This window comes from Astyanax mexicanus, chromosome 6, assembly GCF_023375975.1.
Source record: "Astyanax mexicanus isolate ESR-SI-001 chromosome 6, AstMex3_surface, whole genome shotgun sequence".
NCBI classification, from domain to species: Eukaryota; Metazoa; Chordata; class Actinopteri; order Characiformes; family Acestrorhamphidae; genus Astyanax; species Astyanax mexicanus.
The window spans coordinates 8,668,824-8,681,544 of NC_064413.1; the positions used below are offsets into that span (position 1 = coordinate 8,668,824).

General features: G+C 40.5%; 1 protein-coding gene across 1 annotated transcript in view; it reads right to left on the bottom strand.

Moving 5' to 3' along the window:
* Positions 1–12,721, bottom strand: part of setd2 (SET domain containing 2, histone lysine methyltransferase) — a 45,170-nt gene that overhangs the window by 13,732 nt on the left and 18,717 nt on the right. Inside the window, exons 11-17 of the mRNA XM_007256503.4 lie at positions 10,458–10,592; positions 8,692–8,820; positions 6,052–7,350; positions 4,686–4,734; positions 4,312–4,582; positions 2,420–3,158; positions 571–696 (exon numbers count right to left, since the gene is read on the bottom strand). Of these exons, the coding sequence (XP_007256565.3) occupies positions 571–696; positions 2,420–3,158; positions 4,312–4,582; positions 4,686–4,734; positions 6,052–7,350; positions 8,692–8,820; positions 10,458–10,592 (2,748 nt within the window). The remainder of the gene's footprint in view (positions 1–570; positions 697–2,419; positions 3,159–4,311; positions 4,583–4,685; positions 4,735–6,051; positions 7,351–8,691; positions 8,821–10,457; positions 10,593–12,721) is intronic.

A 12,721-nucleotide genomic window follows, 5' to 3' on the forward strand; every position in this document is an offset into this window, starting at 1 on the left:
CAAAAATGTTGTGTAGTCTGAGCTTGGCATAATGCTTTTGCAGACCAAGAGTTTTTTGCACAATTTCATGCTCCTAACTTTGCAGGAACAGTTTGGGAATGAACCCTAACTGTTACAACATGACTGGAACACAGTGTAGAAAGTAAGGTCCATAAAGAGAAAGGGATGAGAGAGTTTGGCATGGAAGAATGTGAGTGGCCTGCATCTCAAATTGATAGAACACTCTAAAAGTAATCAAACAAAATAAAACTCTTTTCACCCCATCTTAATGTACAGAATGGCTTTCACTGCCTCTAAAACATCCAACAGCCCAACAGACACTGCATTTAGAGGTCAAAACAGCAGTATCTTCCTCACAAAAAAACTTGGTTTAGTATTCCATTGTGAAGAGAGATATTCCATGATAAAAGCAAACTAAAATAGCATCAAACAGCAACACATCATCTTTTGAGGGCTCTGTTTGAACATCACAGATAAAAGGATGTTCCTGGCAGATGCTGAATAACTTGCTTTACAAAAACAAAAGTGATAACTGCACCCTCTGCTGGCGTCACAGAGGAGCTGCATTACCTGCTGTACGGTCTGAGAAGTGACTATGGTGGTGACGGTGCCACCCTGCTGGACCACCACTCCCTGCGGGTGACCGGTGTAGACCTGCTGGCCATGCAGGTATCCGGTGGTCGGCTCGGTGTAGGTCTGCACACACACAGAAATGGCACAAACTGAGAACCTGCTCCAAAACATCTAAAGCCTAACGCACAGAGCATGAGATAAGTCTATTAATCCTTCATTAATTATCAAAACTGATGGCACACATCAAAGGGTCTAAGGGTTTTCAACCCAAGGTTCATGTGTTTGCTACACTGTATAAACCCTGCCAACATGGAGGGAGTCTTCCTACACTTCACACTGATTGGTTGGTAGAATGTTGTCAATTCTGCAAGTTGCCTTTCCAGGTGTTGTGTCAAATTCTGCCTACCCTCTAAAAATTGGACTCTCTCCCTACACAGCAGAATGAGTGCAACAGATTCCCTACGGATTCATTTTATTTCTGTTTATAAATAAGGGTTCATCTACAGTTACAGTAGATACAAAATCACCAGCATGATTTATCTATTGTACCCATACTGCTACGTGACATGCCTGCACAACAAGGGGAGCCTGATTCTGGTGTTGGGACGAATTCAGCTCTCCTGCCAAGAAAAGCACCCCCTCTCGGGCTTTAACTTTACTTTTTTTTATTTAAATGCCCAAGATACCGCTCTAAGCTACGCTGAGAGGTCATGTCACCTGCAGCCTCTCCTGAGAGGGGGTGCTTTTCCTGGCAGGGGTTCTAAATTCAGCACCACAGCAGTGCCGAAATCTGCACCCTCGCCATGAAAAGCACCCCCTCTTAGCAGCGTGTACGCACAGCCATCTAGATAAAAGCGGACATAATTGCTTTAACTTTACATAGAAATGCGCTCCTGAGAAGGGGTGCTTTTCCTGGCAGGTGTACTGAATTCGGCACAACACTGCTTCTTTTTTTCTTCTATTAATGATAACCTGACTCGCCTTTTTGGCTTTTTTTGGCTTAGCCAAACCAGACAAAATAAGTGTGAATGCCCCCAGGATTCTTGGACCTCAAGACTCCGTCCTGGTCAGCTCAGAGATGATCAAAATAGAACCAAGAAAAGGTTTATTAATTCAATAATGTAATAAGAATATTTGCAGCAGAAGAAAAATCAGCTTTTTAAACAAAAGGCGGTTTTAGCTGTACTTGTATTCTTAGAGTAAGAAATTATTTTTTATATTAAATTTAATATCAAATATGACCTCACAGAATACAGAGATTTTCAGTAGACATAGGTTGGGTCTATTTTATGAAGAAAAAAAAAACATTCAAAAGTGTACAAGTATTAAAAAACTACTGACATCCCTTTATGAAACCATTTTGCTCTTGAGATATATGAGATATATCTCAGATTCAATTACTTAAGCAACATCAACTATAGAAAGCACCGGAGGTTGGATCTTTGTCCCTTTTGAGAAGGAGAGGGACAGTAGCTTGTGTCAAGGTTGGAAAAACTGTATTATAATTGCGTATAAGTTTTTAAGACAAACTGGTTCTTATCAGGACCACCCTAGGAAAGAAAGAGCAAGAGTAGGATAAGTTTATCAGAGTTACCAGCCTCAGTAACTGCAAGTTAACAGCTCCCCAGCACCTAAATGCTTTACAGAGTATTTTGGTATAATACTTTTAAGTTACTATATGATCACTATGTGTTCCTTCATAATCTGGATGACTTCGATATTTATTTTTCATTAACAAAAATAAAAACATTGAATGAAAAGCTGTCTCCAAACTTTTGGTACTGTAAATACAATAAGCCAAACTCAAGCCCATGAGGCTCTGCAGTGTGGAACCCAAATAATATACCTGTATGACTGGAGTGTTGGTCTGCGGGTACCCTGCTGGAATGCTGTAGATGGCCTGGCATGGCTGGCCCTGGTAGTAGATAGCGGTCTGCGGCTGCGCGGTGGTGGAATACTGCTGCGCAGGCTGTGTCTGCACAGTGACGGCCTGCTGAGTGCTGGGGTCCCACAGAGTGGCGTATCCCTGCTGACCCTGCACCTGCGGACTGGCCGCCTGGGCCGGCACAGACAGGACGGCCACCCCGGGGTCCTGCGCTGGCACAGTGGGCTGGACGAATTGCTGTGTCTGTGTGGGCACGTGCGCCAGGCTGGAGGCCGCGCCGTCCTGGGTGGTGCTGGCTGTCGGGGAGGTCATGCCGAGTTCAGTGATGAGCGGCTGGGAGGCAGCCTGTTCGAAGGAGACGGCGGGGACAGTGCCGGCCGGAGCCCCGCACATTGGCTCCACGGCCGGGGTGGGCAGCAGGACCTTGCCCGCGTTGGGGTTGGAAGGGTCCACATAAGTCTGGATGGGGTAACCCGGAGGGTAGGTCATAAATCCACTGGAAGCGTACAATAGTGGGTCGAACGCTAGCCTCTGAAGCTGCTGCTGTTGTTGCTCCTGTTGCTGCTGCTGCTGTTGTTGCTGCTGCTGCTGCTGTTTCTGAGCTTCTCTCTGAGCCACTTCCTGCTCAAACAGCTTCCTGCGCTCCTCAGTGGACAGCTTAATACGGGACTTTTTCTTACTGCTGCTGGACTGGTCATATCTACAGGAAAAGCCAAATATAAAAGTGTTTATACGTCATAATCAATAGATTTTTTAAGTAAGATTTGTTAACGTTTTTTTGGGCCGACAACCTTAGTCCTTACTACACCAGCTGAGATGGTCTGTGAACTTCCATAGGAAACCGTAATATTGACCTCAGAGTGGAAACAAACAACCAAAAAAGCTATTTATCCAGCACTAAAAACTCCATTATACTTAATGTGATTCCTACTTTTGGTGGTGGTAAGTTGTGCTCTGCATCATTTGCTGTTTTGTGTGGATCGTTGCATTTGTTAGCTCTGCTATGTTGCTGCGCTAATAGCTACTTACTGTATAGGCTGTAAGATGAACTGTGGAGAGGGGTATCCGGTAAGTAGTAAGGGTAATTTAGCTTGAGTTTTCTTTCTAACTGGGTTAATGTTTCTCCTCCGGTCCAAAAGTATTTGTTATGAATATTTTCTTAAAGTCTAAGACTTTGTTCTATTTCACCACTATCATTCTTCTCTTACAGGACTTGCATTAACAAACAAATGTACATTTATAACATTCCATAAACATTCTTCATATCATAGACAGATAAAGTAAATAACATTAAAACCAGGCCAACATCAACAGAACCCTGAGCAATTATAAGGCTGTCATAGCTCCAACCTCACACTTCAAGTCTGAGCAACTGTAACCGGAGAGCTGGTGCACAGTTTCTTAGCAACAATCTTAGTGAATATTTGGATAACTTTCTAGTTGGTTCACTAAGTTATGCAAGTGTAACGTAAACAAATATTTGTTCACCAGTGATTGTTCAGACAGCTGTCAGTCATGCATTAGAATAGTTTGCCATTTTTGGCAATTTGGGAAGTGTTTTATTGTATTTCTGCTATTTCCTCACAATTTAAACTCTGCTGAATGTTTCACAAAGCATGCAAGTTTATCATAATATATTAAAAAAAAAAAAAAATCAATATATATATAAAAATGTGTTCCTTAAGCCATAACTCCTGATACAGGACTACTGATACAGATACTGAAACAGGGCCGATTGATCTTTGCCTTTCTACATAGTGAACTAAAAGACAAGAGAGATTTTTTTACATATTTCTCATATGATAGGCTGTTTAACTTGATGTTGGGTGGGCGCCAACAGGTGTTGCACTTACCGGTCGTCATTTCTGCGACTGCTTCTCTCGTAAGACGACGAAGGCGGAGGCGAAGCAGACCCCCGCCTCCTCCGCCTCTCAGCGCTGCGCATCATGGCTCTTTCAGAGTCCCTCTCTCGCTCCCTTTCCCACTCTCTCTCCCAGTCTCGCTCCCTCTCTCGCTCTCGATCACGCTCTCGGTCCCTCTCGCGTTCCCGCTCTCTCTCGCGCTCACGGCTGCTGGAGGAGGGTGTTCGAGGCGTCAGCATCACTTCACGGTCCCTGCTGCGATCTGTTTATGGGGCAGGAGTCCACACTGAGTTACAGTTACCGATAATCATAAAAATGGTGAATCAGTTGAAATAAACCTTTAAACGTTGGACTTCTGGCCCTACCGTTTAACTCTTTCTCCACCTGACTCTTTTTAGGGATCCGATACACCTCCTGAAACACAAAAAAATAAAACAGAAGCTTTTAACAAAACAATCAATCACAGTATGTCTCACTCCCAGTTTAATATTCTGTGCCATCTTCAGTTTACTGTCAGGTAAAAGCTGGTTGAGCAGGTGTTAAAAAGTGAAAAAGAATTCCTGGTATTTGCTTATTTAGTAGTATTGTATCGTTTCAGTAACATAGATGTGAAGTAGCGTAGAGAATTGTCTTGAAATACAGTGCATCACAAAAATGAGTACAACCCTCACATTTCTACAGATATTTAAGTATAATCTTTTCATGGGAAACACTGACAAAATGACACTTTGACAGAATAAAAAGTAGTCTGTGTGCAGCTTATATAACAGTATAAATTTATTCTTCCCTCAAAATAATTCAATATACAGCCATTAATGTCTAAACCACAGGCAATAAAAGTGAGTACAACCCCTAGTGAAAGTCAATATTTTGTGTGTGTGTTTTCTTTTTTTTTTTTTTTCTTCAGAACTTAAAAAAATAAAAAAAATAAACCAATCAAATTAACCTTGGTCTCATCAGACCAACACCGAATCTATGTCTGTTGTTAAAATGTCTACAGCAAACTGTTTGCGGGCTTTCTTGAGTACAGATCTCACAAGAAGGTGCTTGCTGACACCACACCTCTTCAATCTCTGCAGCTATGCTGACAGCACTCCTGCGCCTATCTTCCAAAGACAGCATTTGGACGTGACGCTAAGCATGGACGCCCAATGCGAGCTCTGTTCTGAGTGGACCCTGCTCTTTCAAAACGCTGGATGATCTTGGCCACTGTGCTGCAGCTCAGTTTCAGGGTGTTTGCAATTTTCTTGTAGCCTTGGCCGTCTTCATGCAGAGCAATAATTCGTCTAAGATCCTCAGAGAGTTCTTCGCCATGAGGTGCCATGTTGGAACTTTCAGTGGCCAGTATGAAAGAGTGTGAGCGCTGTACTCAAAAACTGAACACATTTGCTCCCTATGCATACCTGAGACCTAAGAACAATAACGAGTCACATGACATTTTGAAGGAAAAAAATGACAAGCAGCGCTCAACTTGGACATTTAGGGGTGTAATCTCTTAGGGGTGTACTCACCTTTGTTGCCAATGGTTTAGACATTAATGTCTGTATATTGGGTTATTTTGAAGGAAGACTACATTTATCACAGTATCTGTGATATCATCGTTATTATGAGTAACGTATCAGGATAACAATGAATAACGGATCGGATAACACCTGTAAATTTCACCCTTAATCTTCATTATCTCTTTAAAAAGATGGGACAGTCTATAGGCTCTGCCCAACACCCTCTTACCTTCAGGTCTTTCCAGCTGTCAAGGAGGCGTGCTGCCATTTCACTGATGTCAACTGCTCTGATCTGTGGCTCTTGGCTCCTCTCGCTTTCCACGTCAGATACTGCCTCCTCCTCGTCTTGGGATGGGGTGCCCACAACAGCACCTTCAGCCACCATCACTGCACCTTCTGCCGCCACAACTGAGGATGGAATCTCTGGCACAGCAGCAGGAGCAACGTCAGCTGGAGTGATATCACCTGGAGCGACGTCAGCACCTTCCAAAGAGACAGTTTTACCCTCTGCAGAGGAGGTCACTGAGGAACTGGGTGGAACATCCTCCAGGTTCAGAGCTGCTGGTTGGGTTTCGGTGGTGATGATGACGGTCGTAGCGTCAGAAGCAGGCGCTGTTTCGATCATAACTTCAGAAGCTTCCAAGGAGACATGAGTGTTGGACTGACCACTAACAATAATGTCTGAAGGACCGCAAGACGTGTTTTCAACAGCAGTTTCTGTGGCGACAGTTGGTTCTTCATTATCACCAGAGGCTTCCACAGACATGCTAGGGTCTTCTTCAGCTTGGATGCTGGTCGGATCAGAAGGCTGCTCCACAACAGGTGCTTCTACCTGGCTGATCAGCTCAGGCTCAGGCTCAGGTTGAGACTGAGGTTGAGGTTGGGGTTGAGGCTCAGGTTCCGTCACAGGCTCAGGGTCTGCTTCAGGCTTCTCCTCAACCTGAACAGATTGACTCTCCTCTTTCTCGACAGCCACCTTCTCCTTAATGTCCAGCTCCTCTCCCTCAGGTCCGTCTTCATTAGCACCTTCTTCCTCCTCCTCAGCCTTAGGCTGGCTACTCTCAGCGACGTCAGAAACTTCATGCTTCACCAGTGACTGAGACTCTGCTTCAACCTGACTCTCAGCGCCGCTCTCCTTCATTTCTGCTGCATCTGTTTGGACCTCCATCTGGGAAGACTCCTCCTCTATCTCTTCCTCCTCTTCCTCATCTTCCTCCTTGCCGTCAGAGGCTTTGCTGCCATCCGAGAGCGCGCTGTCCAGACTGTTCTCGCTGATGATCTTCAGACGGCGGTAGACGGCGCGTTTCGGCGTGTCTCCGTCCAGCTCCGGGGCCAGTTTAGCCGGAGGGCCGTCGGGTGTGTTTAAAGGTGTCTGGGCGCGGGACGTGCTCTCGCTGGAGTAGCCGTCCTGCTCCGGAGGATGTCCGAGTGGGTGGCTCTTGGCCCAGCGCTGGATGAACTGCAGCACACGACTCTCCTCCAACATGTTCTTAGTGGAGATGGGCAGCACCGCCAAAGCCTTCATTATCTGAACAAAGTATGAGAAACAAGGGTGTTTAGAAGAACTAAAGAGAAACCGAGTAATAATTGTATAAGGGATCCTATATATTTGTATTTCTTATCATACAATGTTTGTATGTGTGTACCAGTACCAGTCAAAAGTTTGAACACACCTTCTCATTTAATGTTAATATTTTTTTTTGTTACTACATTGAATACTGAAGTCATCCAGACTAGGAAGGTAACTCTGAGGAACTAATCCTGTACAACAGAGAAAACTCTTGATCTTACTTTCCGGGGGTGGTCCTGAAGAGAGTCAGTTATTTCATAAGGTTTTTAATGGTGTTTGCAACTGTACTTAAGGATACTTTCAAAGATCTTTCAATGTTTCGGATTGACCGACCTGCATTTCTTAAAGTATTTTTTTCTTTACTTAGTTGAGTTGTTCTTGCTATAATATGGATTAGAACATTAATCAAATAAGAGTTATTCACTGTATATCTGTAACTCTACCTCTTCACAACTTTACAACTGATGCTCTCAAACACATTGAGAGGCAAGAAATTCAAGTAATTTAGTTCAGCAAAGCTGCTAACTGAAAGATATTCCAGGTGACTCTACCTCAAAGCTGACTGAGAAAATCCAGCCAAGATGTGCAAAACTGTCATAATAGCAAGAGGTGCTAATTGAAGACTCTAAAGTATAAAACACATTTTGGTTTATTTAACATTTTTTTGTTGTTTGGATAACTTTAATATTGATCTACAAAAAAAAAAAAACTAAATAGAGAAAAACCATTGAATTTAAGGTGTGGCCAAACTTTTGACTGGTACTGTCAAAGTTGTGAGAAAGAAAAGAAGGGGGGAAGCTACTTAATATAACAATAGCACGCTGTGTTATATAACTAAATACAATCACGAAAAAGTTACCACGAGTGAAATACAGGAAAAATTTAGGGCAGAACTTAGTAATGCAATTTATTTTTGAAAAAAAAAAATAAATAAATAAATAAAATAATAATAATAATAATAATAATAAATAAATATAAATAAATAAATATAAATAAATAAAAAAATCATGTTAAAGCTTCTAGATTCATATTGTGTGTTATAGTGTTGACAAAACTTGTTAAAACACCATCATGTGAGTTTAAGAGAGGTTTAGATTTACTCCAATCAGAAGAGTGCAATTTGAAGACACAAACACAAAACTGTCCTCTAGTGGTCCTCTAGTGGTTTTAATCACAACACATATTGAACCACTGACTGAAACTAATCTTTGTATATAGTATAAATTTGATAAAATTATTTATTGATCATTACCACATCTAAATGAAATGGCCAGAATGAGCAAAAAAAAACAGATTTACCTCAAACTGCAGTTTGAAGTTGTTGGCAGAGTTGCTTTTTGTCTCCGAAACGTCAGCCATGAAAATCCAGAGCAACGAGAGACCATGATGATCCAAGAACTGCTTCAGGCACGAATGGTTCTGGGTATTCTGTTATTACAATAGACAAAACACACGGAAAATTAACCAATATCTCTCACTTCATGCGTCTCATACGACCCATTATCACATATTCTTGCCACGCTGCGGCTGGACGATATGGCTAAAAATTGATGACAATAGTTTTTTTAATATAGGTAGATAAAATATTATTCCAATATCAATATGAACAGCATAAAAGCCACCGTCTGTGATAACAGTACTTTATAACGCTTTGACAGAGTTGGGAAATATGATAAAAATTCAACTTTCCAATTACCTTTTGCACATGCAGCAGAAGTGGCAGATGCTTAAAAACTGCAATACTTAAATACTGTTTTTTGCATATTACAGTGATCTTAATGCAATATTTGCTGCACATCATTCAATTAAACAAGTTTTTTTACACTCTCCCTAATTAAATATATAGTTGGGTCAGTGCACTAAAGACAGCCATGATAAGCTGCTTAAAAAGCACATTGTCTATATGATATGAAAATGAATCACTCTATGATAAAAAATTGTAATTTTCTCGCTCTATGGTACACAGGGATAGGCTGGTGATTGGGAGTACTGGGACAGTTCCCGGTACTTATTTATTTCACAAACATTATTTTCATTTTTATTTCTGAAATAAAAGCCTGTCCTGTCTATTTGGACACGCCCCATACATATATATATACATATATATGAACCAACATTGTAATAAACAGTCATCAAATGTTAAAATAGATATCTATCCTATTCCTGAGGGTAAATAACTTTAGATCAGATGTATTGTGTACTGTCAGGGTAGAGCTTTTGCCACTTCTGCTCCTCAAAAAAATATATAACATATAAGTGGCTGATTTTTCTTTGGAGCTGCTGTATGTTTGGAATTTTAGTGGACTGTTGTAGAACTAAATTTAGCTTCCAGTCCAGACTACTTGCACAACTTCAGAATTGGAATATACCATTTATCTGCACAAATTTTCAGACCCGATTCCAACTCCCATAATTCACAATGCATTGCCATGAGCACATTGGCCAATCACAAAAAACACTACACAATTTGAAGGAAAAATGTAGTGTGAAATGGACTTGGGGTGTAGTGAAACATGATAACAAATAGAATGTTTTCCTCCCCAAGAGTCTTCCTCTATTCACTCTCAGCATTCTAAAAAAAATAAAGTGCTTTTTGCTGATGCTCCCAATAGGCTTACAATGCTAGTGACATGGGCATAGCATTTACACGCAAAGAAATGTTTATTTTCACACCATTAAGAAGCTCAAAGTATCTCCACACTTCATTTGTTGGAATTCTGAAGGCCCTGAGAATTAAAACAAGGCACTGAGATCTTTAAACAGTGTTTTTAATTATTACTAGCTGTGCACTTTCATACACAGTCCCTTTCAGTCCCTTCAGCTTGTTCTCTGGTGCTGCCATCTTGCAAAATTAATTCAGAGGAAATGTGTGAATTCCAGTTGTTGCTGCTGAAAATCTCTCTATAATATTCATATTTTTTACAGAATTCATTTATTATTTTTCAATCTGTTGCCCTATCCTCCCTATTTACACAGTAAAGTAAGACTTTGTGATCAGTTTACAGACTGCCATCCCATGACTTTTCTATGTAAGTGTACTGTACTGTACTGGCGTTATTGTTTACCCGGAGGAGTTTAATGCAGGTAAATCTCTGCTCCGTGGTCTCCACTCGCACCATCAGCCTGCAGAGAGAAATCACTTCCTTCTCATCACTCAGACCTTCACCGTTCTCCAGCAGAGCCTCCAGCTCCTCATCCACCTGCAACACAAACAACCCCACAATTAAACAACTACTTCTGCTAAAGAGTCTTACAGCACTCACTGGTAGGCTTGAACTGTAATCTCTGCATGCACTTAAAGAGGACATATTGTACCTTTTTTTTTTTTTTTACACAAGTCAGAATAGTTCTATGGGCTATACAACACATTTTCATGAAGTTCTTTACACAAAATCACTCACACATAAAGAGATTTCACCAGCTCTATTCTTATCAGTTTCAGTTCCTTTCAGAATAAGCCATTTAAGTGCTCTGTCACTTTCATGCAAATAAGACGTGCTTAAACAAAACAACAAAAAAAAACAACACTTTTTAAAGAGCATTTTAGCCTGTTGCGCAGCTCCTCACAGATACGGACTAGGGGTAGGAATTGTGTGTAATTTCTAAGGTTTAGCAGGGGCTGGTCATGGACAAACAGTGTTGCAGCAGGGAAACACTAAAATGGACGAAACCGTTTCGGGAAACACTTCTACAGCTAAAGGCATTTGTGAAAGAGCTGCATCCAATTTAGCAAAAGCAGATTTATGATAAGTCAAGGTTTTCTTCTGCATTATAAATGAATACTAAAGTCATCCACACTATGAAGGAACACAAAAGTGTTAAACAAACCAAAATACTCTGAAGCATTTAGGTGCTCTTGTCTGGGGTGCTGTTAACTTCTAGTTTCTGAGGCTGGTAACGCTGATGGACTTATTCACAACAGAAGTAACTCTTGATCTTTTCCTGGGGCAATCCTGATATGAGTCAGTTTCATCATAACGTTTTTTTTTTTTTCTTTTTCATTTTCTCCTCAATTTACACGTCCAATTACCCAAACATCACTAGTGATGCCCCAATACACCAGGAGGGTGAAGACTAGAACACGCCTCTTCCGATACATGTGAAGCTACTGCCTCTTTTCGAACATCACAGCGCACCGTTTTCGCAAAGTTTTAAAATTTTTTTTATATTGACCGACCTTTATTCAATTTTTTTCCTTCTTTATTTAGTTGAGTAGTTTTTGCTGTAATATCGATTAGAACATTACTCTAATAGGAATATTCACTTTATACCAACTCTACCTCTTCACGACTTTATAACTGATTCTCTCAAACACATTAAGAGGAATTTAAGTGATTGAACTGAACTAAATTGAAATTCAAGTAATTAACTCTTGGCCAGTTCAGCACAGCTTTTAACTGAAAGCCTAAATTGCAAGTGACTCTACCTCATAAAACTGACTGAGAAAATCCAGCAAAGATGTGCAAAACTGTCATCTAAACAACTTTAAAGAAACTAAAGTATAAAATGTAACACTTTCTTTTGTTTACTAAATAATCCCATGTTTTTCTTCATGAATTAGTATTAATCTACCATGCAAAAAAACATTAAAATGACAAAAAACACTGAAATTAAGGTGTTTGATAGCTAATTTCCATATACAATAGTAATATATATATATATTTTTTTTATTACTTTGCTAAATGTGAACGGTTTCAAAATGAGGCTTTAACTGAAGTTCAGTACAGCAGCTGCACCGTGGTCACAGCATTCACAGCAGCAGACTCTTTACCACAATCTCAGTTTTCTCTCATCTCTATGATCAGAAAACTCATCCCAGTCACAACAGGCCTCAACTTGAATTGTGTAATTTCAGAAACAGTATTTATGGACTGGATGAAGCTCTGGAAGTCTCAGAGCAATTAGCATGTGCCACGTACCCAGCTGACCCAGTTCAGTCCAGCACTGCTCCTTTAACAGAGCAGCACAATGAGGAGAGGGTGTAGATTATACATATATATCTCGGCAGGTTTGGTAAAATTTAATTTAAAATGTAAGTCTTCCACTTAAACAAAATTAAGGCCACTTTTGGAGTAGCAAAAATGGCAAAAAGCTCAATATAAATATTAAATTTATAGACATTAGAATAAGTTTGTGATTTCTGCAGTAAATGCACCAAACACTTGGCAATTGATATTATTCATCCCTAAATGGAAAAAATAAGTAAAATAAGAGAATATTTATACAAAACTATGACTCATTAATTTTAAGTCATACTGAAGTTTCCTCTAACGTGTAACTTTGTGTAACTTTGACTCAGCACCACTGAGACAAATTTATTTTAAGAATA